Source organism: Diorhabda sublineata, chromosome 3 (genome assembly GCF_026230105.1).
Source record: "Diorhabda sublineata isolate icDioSubl1.1 chromosome 3, icDioSubl1.1, whole genome shotgun sequence".
NCBI lineage: Eukaryota > Metazoa > Arthropoda > Insecta > Coleoptera > Chrysomelidae > Diorhabda > Diorhabda sublineata.
This window is the reverse complement of record NC_079476.1, coordinates 4538526-4562342: the sequence shown is the minus strand read 5'-3', so window position 1 is coordinate 4562342 and position 23817 is coordinate 4538526. Positions and strand designations below refer to the sequence as shown.

General features: G+C 32.5%; 1 protein-coding gene across 4 annotated transcripts in view; it reads left to right on the top strand.

Moving 5' to 3' along the window:
- Nucleotides 1-23817, top strand: part of LOC130441391 (rap1 GTPase-activating protein 1) — a 990184-nt gene that overhangs the window by 894919 nt on the left and 71448 nt on the right. For all 4 annotated transcript variants that reach the window (XM_056775057.1, XM_056775055.1, XM_056775056.1 and 1 more), the window contains one exon: nucleotides 19030-19377. In XM_056775057.1, coding sequence (XP_056631035.1) covers nucleotides 19030-19377 — 348 coding nt within the window. The remainder of the gene's footprint in view (nucleotides 1-19029; nucleotides 19378-23817) is intronic.

Below are 23817 nucleotides of genomic sequence, written 5' to 3'. Positions count from 1 at the left end.
AAGAAGAAATCATTGGGTGCCATTTGACCATTCAATAACGTTTTTATTTGAACTAATTTGTGAAAGCTCGCATTGTCGTGATAGAAAATGATTCTTCTTCTGCGATTGTTTCCCTTAATTATTTCGAACACTTCTGGCAAACAGATGCTGGTGTACCAATCAAAATTGAACGATCTACGTTGTTTTAATGGAACGGTAGCGAGATGTCCAGTTATTCCGAAAAAACAGGCGTCCATTTGCTTCGTGTGCGAACAACTTTTGGTTGATTTGTCTCGTATTGAAATACTAAAGAATTTTTTCAATATTTCTTTGCACCAATCGATACGAGCTTTAGTTGAACGATTGACAAATTATGCGATGTTGAAATTTCTTTAACAGCCAGAAGTTCATGCATTATTGAATGGATGCTAGTGGTACTATGCCTCAATCTCACGGTATGTCACATGACGATCTTTTAATATTAGTTTACGTACATCATCGATGTTTTCTGGTCGATTTTTAAAAATTTATCCTGTAGTTGAAATACGACACGATTGAATTTGGAAAACTAGCGAAACACGGTGATTGGAGATAGTGTTTTATCACCAAAAATCGAAGCGAGTTGATCGGGACACTATTAACTCAAATAGCACTCGTACCACAATACGCTCTGCGTACGATCCCCATTACAAATGTCAAACTTTATGATGACAATGTCAGATTTGACATCAGTGTTGCCATATCTCAAAACTTAAGTATCAAGTCTTCTCTACATACGATAGCTCAATATGCATAGCTTCGCATTATGTAGATGATAAACTCATTAAATTTCAATGATTCCGCTAAATATTTTTATTTTGCACAGGCAGAGGGTAAGGGCGGATAAGATGGTCGAATATATGTATATCGCAATATTTCTTTAATGGAAAAGCATTGTAATGGATGAAATTTACTTTAGTATCTATATATATTAATCGGGTTAAAACGTTCTTCGCCGTCTTCCGATTCCCAGTTTCCATTTTTCTCGATCTTCCCAAAGATCTTCTTCCAATCCTCTCTCTCTCTCGAATATCCTTCGCGATACCTTCTCTCCAACTTAATCTTGGTCTTCCTCTCTTTCTTCTTCCTTGTGGTGCCCAATTTAAAATTTGTTTGGGTATGCGGTCTTCAGGCATTCTTTGGACATGTCCGTCCATCTTAACTGATTCACCCTAATGTCTTCCGTAATCGTGTGTTGCACCTTCATGATCTCCCTGATTCTGTCGTTTCTTATTTTTTCCAGTCTTGATATTCCTGCCGCGCGTCTCCAATAATCCATTTCTGTGGCTTCAAGCATTTTGACTGTTTTTTCTTTTAGAGGCCAGACTTCGCTACTATATGTTGTTATACTTTTTATTATGCTATTGTATATTCGATGTTTGTTTTCCTTGGATATTTGTTTGTCCCACAATACACTATTTAGTTGTCTTATTGCTTGTCTTCCTTGGTTATTTCTTTGTGCTATTGCTTCATCTAATCTTCCATCATTAGTGATGATCATGCCTAGGTATTTGTATTTTGTACAATGACTTATTTTTTGTTGTGTTTCTTCAAGTATTAAATTTTGTTGTTCTCCTCCAGTACACATATATTCCGTTTTACTAAAATTTACTTCTAGACCCCATTTCCTGTATTCCTCTACTAGCTTTCTTGTCATATATTCTAAGTCTTCGTAGTCCTGTGCCAAGATTATTTGGTCATCTGCAAAACACAGGGTTAGTATCTAATTTCATAAAAAAGAACATGTACACCTCAGGGTTTTTGTTATTAAAAATGCAGTACCTGCGATACGCACTTCCCTCCTCTCATAGTTAGAAATTGGCATTCCAAAATGAATTTATTTCTGGGCCACACATTTGGTTTTTCATAACAGTACTATTTTTATTCAAATCTCATTAACTTCCGTGAAGAATCAGATACTTATAATTTAAATAATTAACTACTAATTTTTTGTTGTAAAATTTCCATAATTGTAGGTAATATTCGATAATATCCAAAACTGTGCCACTAACACTATATTAATTGAAATCAAAACTACACGATCAAATCCTATAAGGCACAATTAGTATTTTATATTCATCCTTCTCGGTCTATATCTCAGAGACCGACCACACAAGTCGCTTGTTCCCAAAAACAATTCCGAGCGTGTTGATAAAATAATCAACGTAAGGCCTTTTAGTCTCGCACTTCTACTTGACATTTTCTTCAATAACGGAGTAATTTATAGCCTTGGAATTTTCTTCGTCGGACTGAAATAGACACGTGAATATTAAGGGTTACATTGTGGCAAGGGTTGTAGATACTATACTAGAGATTTTGAAACATGTGGTCATTTCGTAACCAAATATTTTTTGTTAAGGTGCGATTGCTTTAAACAGCAATTAAGTCTAAGCTCTTCAAACGTGTTTTATTACCAATAAATATGTTTTTCATTTTGAAAATTCGTTACGGAACTAATATCTAATATCTTCATATTATTATTAATTGAAAAATTATTCGTGAACGACTACTGAGATTTTGAATCGTATGGGACACTCTAAACCGTTAGAAGATCTCCACTCTTAACAAAATATTAATAAAATAGAGAAAACTACGTCTCGGGTAAAGGTAAGAGCCATGGACCTTCTACAGATTGTCTCTCCAGAAGAAAAATTGTGTGTGTCAGCTTCGACGCACGACTGGAGTTTACTCCTTAAGTTCGATAGTCTAACCAGACGCAAAAAGAGTTTATTTAACTTAAAAAAGATTGGTTGATTGCCAGAATATTTTAGGCTTCCTTTATTAATTTTTTTTTTCAATCTGTAAGCTCGCTGTCTCTCGGCTGAAGTTTTTGGAGGTTTAGATTTTTTCCTAGTCAAAAAATATAAAAAAAAAATAGAAAATTTATAAATGCATAATTATAAAAATTTTAACCGACTTTAAGAAAATTGATAAAAAAAGGTTTTTATAAACATTTTTTTTTAAATTATTATAATTAATTTTTTATTTAAAATATAATATTATCTTAATATATAACAAAAATGGTTATAAAAAGATAATTATGTCACTAAATCTTTTACATACAATAATAAATAGTACATGAAAATTATATAAATAAGCTAAAAAATAACTTTTCGAGAAAAAATGATATAAAAACATTATTATAATGAAAAAGTATTGTCGATTTTTCTGATAATATTATCGAATTATTGACTACAGTTGTTAATATTTAAAAATTATTTATAAAATAAATCATAATAACGTGGAAGAATTTATAGACATCGATAAAAAAATTAATTTTTGGTTAGGTTAGAAATTTTCTATTTTATGTGGATGCGCTCGATAATTCATATTGGGTTGATTATCTAATTTTATGTGTTGTTTTCAAATATATATTTATATGAACTACATCGATAATTATTAAAATATATAATAAATAAAAATTGCACATGCTCATACATATAATACATGAATTAAAACGTACCTTGCAACCACGTGTTTGTTAGATGCTACGGCAATATCATCTACACCTCTTTCTGCCCTAGTTATTTGAAAATACTTTCAGCTCACTTTAGCGGAACACAATGATAAAAATTAAAACTTCACAATAACAATATTAATTATTGATATTTATAATAAAAACAGCAATATAAGTATGTTGACACTGACAAATTAGAAAGTTGCGCATCATAGGGTGCGCACCAAAAACGTAACGAGGTCATTCATCGATAGATTTTACTCCTCCCATTTTTCTCATACCGGGCCCCTTATATATGCAAATCGATTCTTAAGGAGTAAACTCCAAGAAAAGAAAATTCGTTGGGGAACTTATTTTATTGTACCAGTTTTTTGAAAATTGTACAAAACATTTTTATCAAATATCTTATTAGTGAGTATAGAAAAGCGTACAGTATACGCGTCTGAAGTATTAATAATGTAAAAAGCGAATCAACACATGTATCAATGTACTGCACGAATTGTCTACCACGAATTTGTAGACAGTACTTTACAAAGTCTTTTTTGCAATTTTTCAGTATAAGAAATTTATTCTGATAGCAAAATTGACGCACGGGTAAAACTGAACTGCATTCCAAAATTAATCGTGAACGACTACTGAGATTTTGATTCGTATGGGATACTCCAAACCGTTATAAGATCCCTCCTTTTTGTTTATACCTGTATTGTAAATAAAAGAATAAAGAAAGCAGATTGTTGGTGATGGAATTTCGTTGCCGCATTGTAAATTATTTATTATTTATATATTTTATATCTTTTGCTAAAATTTCAAGACTGATAAATTGACAAAAAGGATTATTTTTAATAAATATAATATAGTATGAATCAGGACAAGTGTAAATGTTCTGGCAAAAAGTCAAAATAATGAAAAAACAATTTTCTAAAATTTTAGGGTTGATACTTTAACTAAAATAAGTTTTATGACTTTTGAAATAACCACCTAAAATTGTTCACTGACTCTTCCGCAGCACTAAAATCTTTTATTTTTCTTACTCGTCTGGTAATCTCCATCCCCAGCATCGTGATGCTAGTATGACTTTAGTGCCTTGATACATAAATAACTATTGTTAACTTTCTTAATAATCAAATGGAAATACCTTTTTCCTTCTAATAGTTTTTTAAAATTAAAATAAAAATATAATTTTTGGATATAAAAAACATTTACATTTCATAAGCCCATATTTTTCAATCTAAATTTATCACAAAATATTAAAATTAAATATAGTTTTTTCTTCTAATCAATCTTCGATTAAAAATCGTCTGAAAACAAAATGTAAAAGAACCTGTGAATGTGGAATTCGTAAACATTCATTGAGGACTTTTTGTTAGTTGTGAGGCGCGGTTTTTATTCAAAAACTATAAAATCTATGTACATAGATCCTCGCAGAAATGTTGCATTGAGTTTCCTATAAATTTTGAGAAAGGATGGAAGAAATTCGTTAAAACAGTCGTTCCACAATAACTGGGCTTTTGCTCAATTTTCGATTGGTTGAACTGATTTTGTTATTTGAAAATGCCGGAGTGAAACATGACGACTACAAAAGTTGTGCAAGTTGGGTGCCAAAATTGCTTATAGTCCACCATAATAAAAGTGATTAAACTTTAACATTTCTAGACGTTTATGATAATAACTTGGGACGAGACTTGGGTGATACCCCAAATTATCAAGAAAATTTGCATACATTGGTACCAAGGAAATTTATGGTGATAGTCTTTTGATATACGCAAGGTATACCTCAATAAACTCTTAAAGGTAGGGATGGGTATCGGTAGACATAACATCAATGTTTGCCATCGATGTTTTTTCATTTAGCGAACATCGATGGTTGATAATCATCGGAAGAAAATCATCGATGTTTTCCTAAAGGAACAAAAAAATTAAGATCATATTTTCATGAAAATATGAAAGAAACGTTGTAAATTAACTGATTTTGCGTAATAGCTGATAGGTAAATACAAGTTTTTGTTTATCTAAAATTCATTGGTAAAATAAAATCCTGAAATTAATTTTTAAAGTCGAATACGAAACCCAGTTATTTTTAATGTGTATTTAGCTGTATCACCTAATTAAAAATCATCTGTAATTTTTCACTTCAAAACAAACTCTATTAAAAAGAAATAAATGTTACAAGTTAAGTTGTAATATTAATTAAAAACAAAAAAAAACAATATAGAACACTTGATCAATTAATATTAAAAAGATAAAAATTTTGAAACAAAAATATTGGGTATTAAATTTCCCAAAATTTGTCATCTATTTCTTGCAGAAAAGTTTCGAAAGTTCAAAATCAGACCTGCTTGGGAGAATAGAGGCTCAGATGGAACGGAAGGCACATATTTGAATACTACTTAAAAAATAGTAGGATAAGTGTCCTTCATCATTTTCCAGAAAGCCAGAAGGCTTCTGCTGAATCTTCTCGTTTGGGGAATTTAAGTATAACGAAAGTTCTTCGGGCATTGATTTATCTATCGATTGTTTCTTATTTTGCCATGCGCTCTGAATTTTCTTGTTGTGATTTCTTATCATCACACTGATCGAAATGAAGCATTATTTCAATTTTAGGACCCATTTTGTTTAATATTTGAAATTTAAAAGCGTTAACGACACAAATTTGACACAAACGACAAACGTAACTGTATCAGATTAACGGAAAAAACGATACAAATACAACGTACGAATTAATATGAATAATAACAATACCTGAACCTCACTCAAAACGTACACCCGTGTTCCACAACTTTCTTTATTCATGGGATGGGATTCAAATAATGAAATAATTAGTCTTGGCTAATTTGAAATTCATTAATTGAAGTAGCTTCTCAATAACTAGAAATTATTGAAATTACCAAAACATCGATGTTTATTTAAAACCATCGATAACTGCAAAATATCGAAAGAAAATCATCAATTGAAAAAACATCGATGTTTTCGTGAAACCATCGATGTTTATTTAAAACGATCGATAATGCAAAACATCGAAAGAAAATCATCGATTGAAAAAACATCGATGTTTATTTAAAACCATCGATAACTGTAAAACATCGAAAGAAAATCATCGATTGAAAAAACATCGATGTTTATTTAAAACCATCGATAACTGTAAAACATCGAAAGAAAATCATCGATTGAAAAAACATCGATGTTTTCGTGAAACCATCGATGTTTATTTAAAACCATCGATAACTGCAAAACATCGAAAGAAAATCATCGATTGAAAAAACATCGATGTTTTCGTGAAACCATCGATGTTTATTTAAAACGATCGATAATGCAAAACATCGAAAGAAAATCATCGATTGAAAAAACATCGATGTTTTCGTGAAACCATCGATGTTTATTTAAAACCATCGATAACTGTAAAACATCGAAAGAAAATCATCGATTGAAAAAACATCGATATTTTCGTGAAACCATCGATGTTTATTTAAAACGATCGATAATGCAAAACATCGAAAGAAAATCATCGATTGAAAAAACATCGATGTTTTCGTGAAACCATCGATGTTTATTTAAAACCATCGATAACTGTAAAACATCGAAAGAAAATCATCGATTGAAAAAACATCGATGTTTATTTAAAACCATCGATAACTGTAAAACATCGAAAGAAAATCATCGATTGAAAAAACATCGATGTTTCCGTGAAACCATCGATGTTTATTTAAAACCATCGATAACTGCAAAACATCGAAAGAAAATCATCGATTGAAAAAACATCGATGTTTTCGTGAAACCATCGATGTTTATTTAAAACCATCGATAATGCAAAACATCGAAAGAAAATCATCGATTGAAAAAACATCGATGTTTTCGTGAAACCATCGATGTTTATTTAAAACCATCGATAACTGCAAAACATCGAAAGAAAATCATCGATTGAAAAAACATCGATGTTTTCGTGAAACCATCGATGTTTATTTAAAACCATCGATAATGCAAAATATCGAAAGAAAATCATCGATTGGAAAAACATCGATGTTTTCGTGAAACCATCGATGTTTATTTAAAACCATCGATAATGCAAAACATCGAAAGAAAATCATCGATTGAAAAAACATCGATGTTTTCGTGAAACCATCGATGTTTATTTAAAACCATCGATAACTGCAAAACATCGAAAGAAAATCATCGATTGAAAAAACATCGATGTTTTCGTGAAACCATCGATGTTTATTTAAAACCATCGATAACTGCAAAACATCGAAAGAAAATCATCGATTGAAAAAACATCGATGTTTTCGTGAAACCATCGATGTTTATTTAAAACCATCGATAATGCAAAACATCGATTGAAAAAACATCGATGTTTTCGTGAAACCATCGATGTTTATTTAAAACCATCGATAACTGCAAAACATCGAAAGAAAATCATCGATTGAAAAAACATCGATGTTTTCGTGAAACCATCGATGTTTATTTAAAACCATCGATAACTGCAAAACATCGAAAGAAAATCATCGATTGAAAAAACATCGATGTTTTCGTGAAACCATCGATGTTTATTTAAAACCATCGATAACTGCAAAACATCGAAAGAAAATCATCGATTGAAAAAACATCGATGTTTTCGTGAAACCATCGATGTTTATTTAAAACCATCGATAACTGCAAAACATCGAAAGAAAATCATCGATTGAAAAAACATCGATGTTTTCGTGAAACCATCGATGTTTTGATAACATCGAATCCACGATACCCATCCTATGCATACCTATGTGGAATATAAGGAGAGCAGTTTAGAACAAGAATCAAGAATAGTTGCCTTCAAATGTTTTTTTTTTTGCTTTAATACACAGCAAACCTCTCTCAAGATCTTCGTAATTCATTCAAAAGCGAGATTTTCTCTCATCCATCGTATATTCCCGACCTTACACCTAGTAATTTTTACTTGTTTGAAGAAAGAATATTTGGCTAGCAACACAGCGTTTGGACGAAAACGAGGAGCTGTAGCTGAAATCGTAAGCCGAAGAATTCTATAACGAAGGAAATTTTAACCTTGTTCACACCTGCTATAGGTGATTCAGTTTTTATGGAGACAGTGTAAAAAAGTAGAGTTTTAGTCGATCTTTCAGATGTATTTAGTAATTTTTTTGTTTCCTCTGTTCTTTACTTTCTGAATATCCTTCGTATGTTTTAATATTGCTTCAGGTGTACGCTTGCATAATTGACATAATAAATTATAACAGAAGGCGCCGCTTTTGCGATCGATCAGAAAATAGATCGCGTCCTTGGCATTTGAACGATAATTTCATTATATAACAGCTAATCGATACCAACTTTTTATTGTTCTACCGCTATCAGTATGCTGGTGGTTTATTACAATCTCCAATTGCCAAGTACAGATTTAGGTATTGATCAATCGATGAAATACTTTCCATTATCTTAATTATTATTAAACTGTAATGAATAGTAGTTCGTCCCAATATAAAAACTACATTCGTGAGCAAAAAATTCAACTCAGGTCGCACGCTCGCAGTCGAAAATCTCTAGCAAAAAATCTGTAGCTACCTAGACAAGCTTTTTCATATTTTCGCATAACAAAGTTATTAGTCTTAGCTTTATAATGAGTGGTCTATGTTGTTATTGTATTATTTTTTTGGTAAAGAAAAAATATCGAACGAAAAGGAATCTTAAACAGTGAAAATTTCGCTTACAAGGGGACATATTCTAGAACTTAACAAAGTAAAATAAAATTATCAAGATACAGACGTTACTTTCACTTTCTAAATCTAAATGTCACTGTCGTCGTCCTGTGGACAAATTATAATTTCGTCTATTGCTACATAAAAGCAAGGTTCCATGTCCATAAACATTTTTTCATACTTTTTAGCATGATTACACTGCCTTTCATTTTCATCGAACGTAATAAAAAATTCGTTACTATGATTCGGTATTCAGACACCCGTTATATTTTATTTCATTATTCTGCTCAACTTAATGTCCTAGTCCCACAGTTTTAATTCTTAACCCCCATATCGTCGAATAATTGCTTTATTGTGGCGTAAATTACAAAATAATGTTTCCATACTAAAGAGCATCTGATATTTGTAATATTATATTTTATTTGATTTCAATATCATCAAATTAATTGCCCAGACCCACAGATTCGATTCCTACTCCTCATATTGTTTACAAATGGCTTTATGAAGGGCTAAACTGTTCCTAAACTGCAAAATTATGTTTCTATACAAACGCCCATCCAATATTTGTCATAATATCTTTTATTTGATTGTTTCATATGATCAACTTGAAGCCTAAATGCCACAGTTTCAATTCTAAGCCACGACATCGTTTATTAACGACTTTATGAAGGGCTAAAATATTCTGAAATAACAAAAATATGTTTGTATACAAAAGGGTGTGTGATATTTGTCGTAATATCTTTCATTTGATTTTTAATATCATACAATTTGAAGCCTCAATGCCACAGTTGCAATTCTTGGCCCCCATATCATTGAATAATGACTTTATGAAGGGCTAAATTGTTCTGAAATGACAAAACCATGTTTCTTTATAAAATGGGATCTGATATTTTTCATATCTTCTATTTGGTTGTTTTATATGATCAACTTGAAGCCTCAATGCCACAGTTTCAATTCTTAGCCACAATATCGTTTATTAACGGCTTTATGAAGGGCTAAATTGTTCTGAAATAACAAAAATATGTTTGTATACAATAGGGCGTGTGATATTTGTCGTAATATCTTTCATTTGATTTTTAATATCATAAAATTTGACGCCTCAATGCCACAGTTGCAACTCTTAGCCCCCATATCATTGAATAATGACTTTATGAAGGGCCAAATTGTTCTGAAATGACAAAATCATGTTTCTATACAAAAGGGCATCCAATATTTGTCATAATATCTTTTATTTGATTGTTTTATAGGATCAAATTGAAGCCTCAATGCCACAGTTCCAATTCTTAGCCACCATATCGTTTATTAACGGCTTTATGAAGGGCTAAATTGTTCTGAAATGATAAAAATATGTTTATACACAATAGGGCGTGTGATATTTGTCGTAATATCTTTCATTTGATTTTTAATATCATACAATTTGACGCCTCAATGCCACAGTTGCAATTCTTAGCCCCCATATCATTGAATAATGACTTTATGAAGGGCCAAATTGTTCTGAAATGACAAAACCATGTTTCTTTATAAAATGGGATCTGATATTTTTCATATCTTCTATTTGGTTGTTTTATATAATCAACTTGAAGCCTCAATGCCACAGTTTCAATTCTTAGCCACAATATCGTTTATTAACGGCTTTATGAAGGGCTAAATTGTTCTGAAACGACAAAAATATGTTTGTATACAAAAGGGTGTGTGATATTTATCGTAATATCTTTCATTTGATTTTTAATATCATACAATTTGACGCCTCAATGCCACAGTTGCATTTCTTAGCCCCCATATCGTTGAATAATGACTTTATGAAGGGCTAAATTGTTCTGACATGACAAAATCATGTTTCTTTATAAAATGGCATCTGATATTTGTTATATCTTTTATTTGGTTGTTTTATATGATCAGCCCCAATGCCACAGCTGCAATTCTTAACCCCCATATATATTATAAACCGATTTTCTTTCCAAATTTTTTTATACTCCATGACAATTTTTTTCTTTTTTTCTAATATCAGGTTTCTCCATTAATAGTTTTCTATTTGTTTTAGTTTTCCTTAATCGAAAACCCATGCTATGCATAATTTTTCTTAAACTTCCCCTTGAACCTGTGTAGCCATTTTTATTGGAGTATAAAATGATGATTTCCCATTTTCTATTTGCCTCATCTTCTTTTCAATATTTGAAATCGTATGCACGCTGACACCTGTGGCAATAGCAACACGTTCTTGAACTTTTTGAATGTTCTTTATATATTCTGTCCAGTCAAAACTTTTCTTTTCACTGTTGATTTGAATTCCATTTTATATTTTTCTCGGTATCCAGTAAAAACAATGAGGTACCCACGCAGTGCTCTTCACTATCTAACAGACACAATAGAACCGACAATAGTTGTCAAGTATACCTGCTTGAGGGACCGTACTAATCCCTACTACCATCATCTAGTAACGTGTACCTATATTATAGGTATAAGTTAAAACATAGAACGAAGGTATCAGCTACCGAGACAACCACTACTCACAACTAGAACAGGCTCTATCGGCTTCAGGTACAAATGGTGTTCTTTCGTTTATAATTTTATTGCAAATTCATCAATATAGTAATCAAAGTGTTGAATTGTTGAGTAACTATTACAATTTATAATTAACAAAGTTTCGATTCGCAGAAAAATTCTTTGAAAAAAGAAATAATTGAATTATGATGTTGAATATTGAATATACAATGCTACTTCTTAAAACCTCAGCTAAAATTTCAAAAGAATTAATTTTTTTCTACGCCTCTGGTGTATTGAATACAAGTTCAGCGGTGGGTCGTATCGTGTCATGTCCGATTGACTTACTTACGTCCAATATCAACAATCGATACCTACCTACATTATAACGGTTCATCTGATTTATAGATGTTGTACGTTGTGAGGATTCAACATAAATTATCTGAATATTGATTCACTACATCTGCTACGCACGTACACACATAGATACACTGTCTTTGTCACCCAGTTACCTACTCTATATTCACAAGTTAATTAACAGGAGATTTAATTAACCTGAGTATTTCAATTTCACTGTTAGTGTAATAATTTTATGAAAGGCTTGTATGAGATAAAAAATTGATACAAAAAATTAATGGGTCTTTTCATCCACTGTTTCTTACTTCTTAGAACTTTTGATATGTTTATGATTCTAATTGTTCTTGATATTGGGTTTGTTATTCTTTTATTTAAGTCTCTATCAAAATATTTTGTTTTGGGCGTATTTACGTAACTAAAAAGATTTTAATGAAAATTTTTATATCTATTCCGGTGGATTAGAGAATGGTTTAGATTCACAATTCGGTCCTATTGATAATGTTTAATTGATTAATTTATTTTGTTGATCTTCGAATGTTTTGAATTGAACTAATTATAATTCCAGTTTGTGTCTACAGTTTGTGCTGCGATCAAATTCGTGAGTTTTAGCAGATGTGCGTCCTCAAATCCTGTTAAATCAATGAAATATTTTGGTTCAAATAGAAAACCGACAACGTCCTTTCTTTGTATTCCGTAAATTACTTATTCCATTATCAAATTTGGGGTATTTAAGTTTTACCAGATGTGCGTCCTCAAGTCATGTAAAATCAATGAAATATGTTGGTTCAAATAGATATCCGACAACATCCTTTCTTTGTATTCCGTAAATTACTTATTCCATTATCAAATTTGGGGCATTTAAGTTTTACAAGATGTACGTCCTCAAGTTCTGTAAAATCAATGAAATATGTTGGTTCAAATAGAAATCAGACAACACCTTTTGTATTCCATAAATTACTTATTCAATTATCAAATTTGGGGCATTTAAGTTTTACAAGATGTGCGTCCTTAAGTCCTGTAAAATCAATGAAATATATTGGTTCAAATAGAAATCCGACAACACCTTTTGTATTCCGTAAATTACTTATTCAATTATCAAATTTGGGGCATTTAAGTTTTACCAGATGTGCGTCCTCAAGTCCTGTAAAATCAATGAAATATATTGGTTCAAATAGAAATCCGACAACACCTTTTGTATTCCGTAAATTACTTATTCAATTATCAAATTTGGGGAATTCAAGTTTTACAAGATGTGCCTCCTCAAGTCCTGTAAAATCAATGAAATATTTTAGTTCAAATAGAAATCCGACAACACCTTTTGTATTCCGTAAATTACTTATTCAATTATCAAATTTGGGGAATTCAAGTTTTACAAGATGTGCCTCCTCAAGTCCTGTAAAATCAATGAAATATTTTAGTTCAAATAGAAATCCGACAACACCTTTTGTATTCCGTAAATTACTTATTCAATTATCAAATTTGGGGAATTCAAGTTTTACAAGATGTACCTCCTCAAGTCCTGTAAAATCAATGAAATATTTTAGTTCAAATAGAAATCCGACAACACCTTTTGTATTCCGTAAATTACTTATTCAATTATCAAATTTAGTGAATTTAAGTTTTACCAGATGTGCTTCTTCAAGTCCTTTACCAGTGCAAGACAATTCAGGTTCACATAACGAAGTTTCTCCAAGAATGCGGCTAAATGTTTTGCTATAGCCATCAGGGTCAACAGCTTTAAATCCCATCGAACTTATATGGGATATCATGGAGAGGAGCCTGTCCAATTGCATACAGACTGTGGCTAAGTTGATAATGAGGTTGAAGTTGATTGAAACGAATTGCTATTTTAAAAATGTTATTATTCCATAGATGTAAGACACATTACCAAAAAATACAACTCGATAAATTATTATTTCTTCTGGGTGCAACACTTTTAATGCATTGAGTATAAGTGCAGAAGAAAGTGAAATAATTAATATTTCTTATGTAACAAACCGCATTTTCTATAGTTTTTTCAATATTATTCTAATACAATCAACTACTTGCTTACAATTTAACGACCTTTTCGTCAACTGTGAACTTGAGGTGGAAATCGTTAAGGCACTAGTTATGAAAACAGTTATTTACTAGGAATGAATCATTTTAAAAAACTACTTAGAGGGATTGTAGACTTTTAAATCGTTAAGTTGAAGCAACTGCTTTCTATTTTTACTCCACGTTTGAGCATGATCTCCAAACAATTTTTCATTTTTATTATAGAGAATACTTTCCATATTTGAATCTATTACCACCAACGTTACTGCTACTTATCATCTTACAATATAGGAACATTACCATAATGGATACTTCCAAGCATATTTCAACTATACATCAGCAACCCTTCCCATATTGGTTCTCTTATCCCTTCGACTTCCGCCTCCGACATCCGCCTTCACCGTGCCGTGTAGGTTATCGGGTTATGTGTCAGCAGGTGCGTAGAGGTGAAAAATGGTAATCCATACCTAATATTGAAGTTTTTATGGAACAAAAAATACTAAACAGCGATTCGTTGGTCAGGTCATAAACTTGCTTTGTCGATTTTTTAGTCAGGGTGAAAATTCATGTAGAATTAAATTCTTATAGTTACTTTCAATTTTCATAATGATAATATGTCGTGTATCTTTGATTATTCAACTAATTTAATTCAATTCATTCAAACTGAAATGAAACTTGTCGTGTTCTCAAGATTCTAACTTTTAAAAATTAATTTAAATTGTGATCTAAGCTAAACACAAACTTTGCAATTCCTTTAAGCAATAAAAATAGGAAAAACATTTTTTGCAGTGATTAAACAATTTATTTGAACCAAACTATTCCCCACTAATATTTTTATTGAACTTCAATGACCACTTCGAAACTTTGAATGTAATAAAACGAGTAGTGGGTTGGGTATCCAGATATCTTGTCTATGCACGTCCAAAACACTTTTCAGTCACTATTATAGTATTTGTGCAGTAGCGATTTGAAACGAACAATTCTCTATTTCGTTCGCTTATTTTTGAGCGGTGAAAGCGCTTTAGTGAAGGCCGAAAGAGCACTGAAGATGAGCAGCGTCCAGATCGCTCTGTGACTGTTTCAACTCCGGAAACAGTGTCCAAAATCAACCAAATTGTGCGTGCAGATCGTCGAATGATCATCCGGATGATTGCCGAGGCTGTAAACGTCGATAAAGAAATGGTTAGAAAAATTTTATAAGAGGTATTACACGTGACAAAAGTCATGGAAAAAACCTATGGAACGGTGTGTGGCGGTGTGGAATAATTTTTATAATGAAACCCTTTTTAGTAAGCAGTCTCGTTTTTAATAACCAGACCTCGTATTACAAATGTTACTACTTAAGTTTTGAGATAGACAATTTAAAACAAATATTTAACTTTGGATATTATTTTTCGAAATATCATGTGCATCCGTTTTGAAAGCTTCTTCAGGTGTAAAAAAACAAAGACTGTGGTGCAGCAGATGACTCATCAATTCGATTTTCTCTCTGTTCAAAAACGTTTTTATTTGAACTGAATTTACTGAACTTGTCTTAATAATACCTCTAGTTTACGTTTTCAAATTTCTATTCCTTTTGGTAACATTTCAATGAATCAATTTTGTTAATACCATACAACTTATGTTACTGTTGTGAAGTGTTTTATTGGAAATGAAGTCAAAAGGTAATATGCCTTTCAAAGTACAACCCTTAACATGCTTTACGGATGGTTTTCATATGTTTTGTACGATTTTCTTGATATCAGGAATGGTATCGCAATCAAAACATTTTTCAAAGAACCAGATGTTGGATTGTGATAAATCTGGTGATATACAAAACAGAACAGATTTTGGTGAGGCTCGTTATCGTGTAAAAAAGTCGTTTGCCCATGTTTCAGGTATCTTGTTTCCACTTTCAAATCACTCAAATCAAATTCATTCTTTGGCAGTTTGTATTCACTATTATAAAAATTAGTTCCCTGTTTTTTGACCACAATTCCTAGGATTGGAGACTGTCAACAATGATCTCACAAAATGGACTTTACTCAGAGTTGTACAACATGCAAACAAGACAAATAATAATTGATTAAATCGATTACACTATGCTGCTATTTTCTTCACCAACAATTTGTATTTACCGAGACATTTTAGTGAGTTTTTGATATCAATAGAAATCAAATTTTGTTGTATAGTATTTACAGAAAAATCGTCGAATTTGGATTTATTACACTTAAAGAAATGCATATTTAAACTTCAATACTTCGAGTGTAGTTGAACGATTCAAACGAAGCTAAAATCTATTCATATTTAACACCCGTACTATCGATGTCTGAGTTGTATGACCCAGTTTAAGCGAAGACAAAATGAGAGTGTTTCACTTCGTTGTCGTATACATAATGAAAGGAAATGAAAAACCCGTGAATAACAAAAATAGAGACAATTACAAAACTTTTGTTTCAATTCTGACCGTTTCCAGAAACAAGTTGAATGAAAAGGTTTTTAATTAAACTCGCACGTGGTTTCAAATAGATATAATAAATAGTGCAACGGACAATGTCACTCGGTATTATAGAGCAAGAGCCGCGAGGGTCTGTATTGAATAGGATTGATAATAATTTGAATATTACGTTTTAATAATGTGGATTCTCTTCTTTGTTTATATTCTGAGGGGACTGTTATCTTTGTACAACAGAGCAGATTAGATAGATGTATCAAGCCACTTCATTTTTCTGGTTTCAATATACATTCGTTCAAAAAATTGATAAACTATATTACGTTCATTTATTGAGTCTTTCTGTGACTACTCATACCAATGAGTCAGTTCATTCCAAAAGAATTTTCTATACCAAACGTCGATCTCTTGAAGCTCAAAATATTTTTTAACTTTTACTGTAACGACTTAATGTTTTAAAATTTTGAGTAGTATCAGAATTTTTTCAACTTTCTATAGTAGTACCTAACAGGTGAAATATACCATTTTATGGTACTCCTACGCGCCAGAATAGCTGAGTTAAGTTTCCCAAAGATTAACCAAAACCAACTATGGCGAAAAAGCAAAGGTATGTTGTGAAAGTTATGTACGCAGATTACAGGATTTTTCTTCTTTGCACCCTGAATGGCTCACCAGTTTCTAATATTCCGTAGCCAGGAATTTTGTTTCCAGGATTAGTAAACGTAATTAGTCTAAAATATCAACGTACAGTTACAGCAAATTGGAACACCATAAAATGTTTACCTGCAGTTCTTGAGCGACTCAATATGTGCAGGTTTAATCATGATAATGCGTCGTCACATCCACTCTATTCGCCTGATTTGAATACTTGTCGATGTTTCACGACAGACGATGAGATAGATCGGGCAATTCATCAATTTGTTGCATTGTATAAGATGATTTCAAGCTTTTAAGTTATGGAAGCTTAGTTTGAAAGAGTGATTACTTCGAACATGAATAAATTAATTTTCCAAAAAGTCTTGTGCTTTTCTTGTATCTAAGAATATACGAGGTCTGGCTATTAAATAACGAGACTGGTTACCAAAAACGGTTTTATTATAAAAATTATTCTACATTCGAATGCTCCCCTTCAATATATTCCCCTACCCCCGACATACACCGTTCCATAAGTTTTTCCCATTGATCGAAGCAGTGCTGGAAGTCTTCATTGGTGAGGGTCTTTACGAGCTCTGTCGTTTTTTGTTTTACCGCTTCCATCGACTCAAATTGGGACCCTTTCAGAACAGATCTTTTTTTAACCTTTCAAGGAAATCTGAGCAGACCCGTTGACGCAAGAGCTTTTGGTCGGGAGTCAGATTTTTTGGCACAGACTTTTGTCATATGTAATTCCTCGTGTAAAATTTTTCTGTTTCTGTTTCTTTATCGACGTTTACAGCCTCGGCAATCATCGGGATGCTCGTTCGACTATCTGCACGCACAATTTGGTTGATTTTGGTCACTGTTTCCGGAGTTGAAACAGTCACAGAGCGATCTGGGCGCTGGTCATCTTCAGTGCTCTCTCGGCCTTCACCAAAGCGCTTTCACCACTCAAAAATAAGCGCACGAGGTAGAGAATTGTTGTGTTGTGTGACTGAAACGTGTTTTGGGACGTGCATAGACAAGATATCTAGATATCCAACGGACTAATCGTTTTTTACCCCACACGTCTAGGGCGCCCTCTAGGCGCGCTGTCTCGTTATTTAATAGCCAGACCTCGTATATAGCATAACCCACGTATTGAACTGGCGTTCAAGTGACTTGAGTAAGTGAAATAAATTCAGGTGACATGCATTCAATTGAGGATACACATTTCAGCTGATGCAAAAAAGCGACAGTAGTAGTTGGAAATAAGGCTATTCTCAAAATAAGCTTAGTTTGAGCTAAAAAATGGTATATAACAAAAAACAAAAGAGGAAGAGAATTTATGTTAGAGTGTGAATGAATCGTATAATAGCACAAGGGGCTTCAAATAACCTTCTCTATGAACTGAAAATGGAACGTCCTGGAGATTAGAAAATTTTTTTTTTCGTATGAATGAACAACGGTTCATAGTGTGTTTCTATGAATTAGAGAGTAAAAGAATGATGGAACATCTGTAATTTTGACAGGTCAAAACATGTTTCTACTATTCTGTATTAGCTCAGTATTTTAGTTTCGGATTAGTAAGTAGGTTTTATCACTTTCTCGTGGTTAAAAATAGACTATAGAATAAGTTAACTAAATTTAAAATCGGTAAGCAAGATACCTTGATGTGTCCTTTCAACTCGCATAAAACTTAAAACAAGTGCCACATTCATTTTTGCCATTTTTAATAGCGGTTATTTATTTTACTTGATATAAACAGTTGCATTTGCTTCTTCTCAAGTTACTTGAAGTCATTTCGCTTGATTAACTCACTCGAACAGTGTAAATGCTCCCTTAGTTCGCTGCAAATTGTCAAATTCGACAAACAGCACATTGAGAAATTTCTCGAAATTAAATAGACACCTCCATATATTTTTAATAATTAGAGATATTTATTGTTACAGCCTCCGCCCGCCTCAAGACAAAACAGTCAGGTTTCCGAAACGAAAGATGACCGTCTTTCCACAAATAACAACATCAAAATATCTCCCATACCGACACCGGCACTACAAACACCACCCGCGTCTCCCCAACAACCGACTCATTCGAAGAGGCTTTTGCAAGAAGTTCTTTCGCGACCGGGACCATATCCAATGATCGCGATACCCTCAAAAGGATATTGGGTCGATGGCACGGACCACGAGGAATTATTCGACCATAGAGGTATGCCTGTTGTTCCACATCCAAATTGGAGAGCCAAGATTGAGACGGACGATACGGCGAAGTGTTACCGAAGATTTTTCGTGGGAAGGGTATGTTCATTTTTTTTTCATTATCTATATTACCATAATCCATATGGATCTCATCTATCCACCTATCATTGGAATGCAATAATCGGACTTGTTACCCAGTGAGGCCCTCGGATTTAATAAGTTATTTTTCACAAAAATCCAAAGTAAAAAGTTTAGCTGTAAGGTAGGTATAGGGATTATAGAGGAGATCTCTCCAAAAGACACAGAAAAAATCAATTTCTTTCTTCTGCTTGATCTAAGAAAAGCTCTTATTGCTTTATGGAAAATTTTATTGAGAAAAAAGTAAAATATCTATGTCCCTAGTGTGTTGTTATTATGGTCATCGATAATACTAATACTAGAAAGCAAACAACTGTAAGTATTCTTCATTTCATTATTTTTATTGAGGAAAATAAGCTTAAACGCAAATAAAACAGAAACAACAAAGTTTTCAAAACAAAACATTTTTGGTTCCTTTTAGAAGGGGGAATTGTTTTTAAACTGTAACCTTATCTTACAAACAGTCTGGACAAACAAACTTAATTTTATCATTTTTGGCAACACCTGCACGTTCTCAGTGAACATAAATGAAGCGGAAACATTACACAGTCTCATATCAAATTGCTCCTCTTTATCACAATGTTTGCAATTCCAAGTGTCTTTCAGCTTCTCTATTTTGTTGCTTTTTATTTTTCCCACATTTTCTTAGGTTTCCGTTTTTGTTGTTTTGGTGGTTTTCTTAGCTTTCGAGGTATATTTTCTTAGAAGCCTTGTTGGTAGCTCCTTCGCTGACATGAGGGTCCTGATTGTGGTAAAATATTTTGAAGTTATTAATTTCCAAAACCTGTTGGTTATAAATTTTTTTGTAGCTGTTAATCCTGAGAAAAATTTTCTTCGATTGGTTATTTTGTTGAAGTATTAGCAAAAGCGAGATGAGAAATCGCTTCGGGATTAAATGAATATATCCCCAAACGAGCGAAAATACCTCACCAAACCTCTGTTTGGTTATACTTTTCTCTCTTTGTGACGTGTCCAGTATAAAAGCAATTGCTAATCTTTGTAACATTCAAAAACTTTGAAAACAACTTTGTCCATGGACTATAGTTTATGGGTCGTGTATATAAGTAGCATGAAGTACCATTGAAAATTAGGAGACATTTTCCTGGTAGTTTATTTATCCCTAGGTGTTGTAATTATTTATTGAAGGTTTCAATGTGACATGCTTTCTTTTTGCGTCACGAGAGTGACGGTTCCCGATTATAGATTACCACAGGAAACCACTGTCACATTTTTTCCTTGCTCTAGGGCCGTTAAGAGCTTCTCTTTTAGCCAGAACACTTTTTTTGTGATGAAAAGTTAACCTACATCCTACGTTGTATATCCTTTCTGGTTTATCCCTCGAATCAAGCTCCAATAAGTCTTTACTAAGTTTGTCCGAAGTAATCTTTCTCAATATACCTATTCAACTTGTGAGCTCCAGCCTGATTAAGATTGTGCGCCTGCCTAATTGGGATTGATTTCCAGAAGACGATTTAAGAACGCATTCAAACAATACTGACCAGATAATCGTTTATCGTGAGAAAATATATGAGGTGGATGGGTTATCTTAAAATAGTTACAAATTTTCGTATAATTCGTGTTGTTAGAAGATATCCTATTTCAACTGGACTTATGTTCCGGGACACCAATTCAGCTTCATTTTTGGGACTTTTTTATTTTTACTCATGTAACGACTGAATATTTAACTAGATACTTGTATGTTATTTTCGGGACGGCCTTTTTTGACTCTCTATCTTGAATGGCCAATAAAGCTTGTTGAAGTTTTTCTCGGTCCTCTGTGATCGCAAACACTTGCTTTTGTAAAGCAAAAAGTATCAATTTTAACATTTTAAGACGAATCATTGTGTGTAATGGTAATACGCCCACTGCCCATATTACTTCTATTCAATCATGGGCATATTAACAACCATGTAGTGTACTAATATTTCCTCTAATTTATAAACTAATTTGGGAAATACACAAAAATAATCACAAGGGAACTCACTTTGAGAATATTTACTTCCGCTTTTTTTATAATACATGCATAGGAAATGAGTTTCGACCATCTCTCATGACTTCCAGTCTCAAAGTAAATTCAGATCAGGACAAAGTGTCACAGAAGGTGTCGGTTGAAACTTGCTCTGCCATCCGATAGTCTGTAGTGCAAGCACAAAACATTGTTGCAATTATGAAACTATGAATCGTTTCTAACTTTATATATCCTGTACAACTTTTCGATGCATAGAAATAATTTCTGTAGATTGGTAGGACAAAAGAATAGCGTACTCGAAATCCCCGAAAAGCTCTAGAGACTTTTCGAGTTCTGAGATGATTTGTTCCACTAGAAACCACCTCCGGCAGACGGGAGATAACGCCGGAAAAAACTTCCGGTAAATTGGGGGAAAAGTTTCAAGAATCAAGATCGCATTTGTTGCTTTATTCGGAAGTCGATTAAATAACGGCGATTACGGGATTTTATATTGATAAAGATCAGAAAATACCCTTAGAAAACAATCAAATTGGTGCAATTAAAGGATTACTAATAATATAAAAAAAAATTCGAATATAACCACTTATGAGCTCATTTTATACTAGAAAAGTTTAAAGAATTGTGTTCAGATGATCTAAAGACCAATCAATTATGGTTACATGAATTAATGCGAAAATATTTTTTCTCCAAACTCTTTCAACAGGTCGTGGTTTTTCCCTTGTATCTAATAAAACTTTGGATGGATAAGTGCTGGATACACATCATAATTCTTCGAAAAGAAACTAGATAATGTACCATCACATAATGCAACACTCGTTAAGTTTAATAAAAATAATTCCGTTGGAATAAACTGAACAAAAATTAACCAATATGTTTAAAAAACACTGGCAATTGATAGATATCCGAATCGGCTTTCAACGTTCAACAGGTTCCCATTACGTCCAATGAATGCGACCATTGGTTTTATGTGCTTTTGATCAGTTCAAAAGGGTCCATGTCATGTAGTTGTTGGTGAATCTTCTGCATATGCCCTTCTCCTGGTGAGTGAAAATATCATCATCACCTATTACTATTTTAGAAACAATACAGAAACATTTTTAACGTTTTACGCCTTCTGGAAATCGTGAATCATATATGACACCCAAGGAGAAACATTTTTTTCACATGGAGATATCATGTAAATTGAATTAACTAACACCAGGAGTTGCTTCAATCGCTTGATATGTGCATGTTAGATTTTCTTCGATCATGTGTCTAACTCTTCACTCTTCTGGTCTTTGAATTTATTTGTGTTATGAAAAAATTATCTTAAATGTATTCCACTATCATCAGTTTGAATGACAAAAGTCTATTTAACGAAGTTTCTGCTTCCCATTTCAAATAATATTATTCATAGACTGTTTCCAAAGTAATCTGAAAAAAGGGCGTTTCATTATTTATTTATTTCAACTTTATTTTATTCAATATTTATTTATATCAATAGAAACTTGTGACAAACAAACTTTTTTGAGGATATTCTATGGTTAAGTTAGGAGTTTGTTAAATATCTTCACTCACAAAATCTAAATGATTGTGTCCACGTGACTTTAATGGTCAAGAGTATGGAGATCCTCGTACGGTCCAACCTTTATATTTTTTCAAATAACTTTGTCACAATTTTATAGATAATAAAAACAGATTGGCTCCTATATTTCTATAGCTATAAATATCACATATGATGAAATTTTTCTCAATCTTTAAACGAATAGCCCATAAATTGTCATTAAGAAATCCGCTTATTAAGTGACAAATATCTTGAAAATAAATTCCTGAAGCAGATCTACCATTTCATACTATAAGTGAAACCAGGAGGTTGTTGGAGATTGTTTATACCGACAAGCAGCTTCGGTTTCAATGATTAATTTTCGGTTTTTAAGAAATAAATATTTGAAATATTTAAGTTAAATCACTGTAAAAGTATGAAAACGTGGATAATTGAACAGGTCCTTTAACTACTTTTTCAATGCGATTATTACAAAAATTACAAGTGTAGTAGAATCAAATTCAAATACGGAGACTTAATTTTTTCTAGAACAAACCTGTGTAAGATCAGAAACTTAATGACTCCGATGAGATGACTGTTAGTTATAAGTACCTGCAATGAACTGATCTGCAAATAATAAAACATTCATTCTTGAGTAGATATGTGGCAAACGTCTCCGAAAATTTTTACCACGCCGTTTGCATGAAAATTGGCGCTAAAACTAAATTTTCCAAAAAAATTTATGAAGCTACTTGATTAAAAAACATCTCAATTTCAATAGAGAAGATGTTTGGCCAGTCCAGTATTTCGCATCTTCCAGGAGGAGCAAAGCTCTTCTTAAGACGGTTGGATGATTGATTGGATCAGCCCCGGATGGGAAGAGTTTCATTTGAGTTCGAGTAAAGAACTA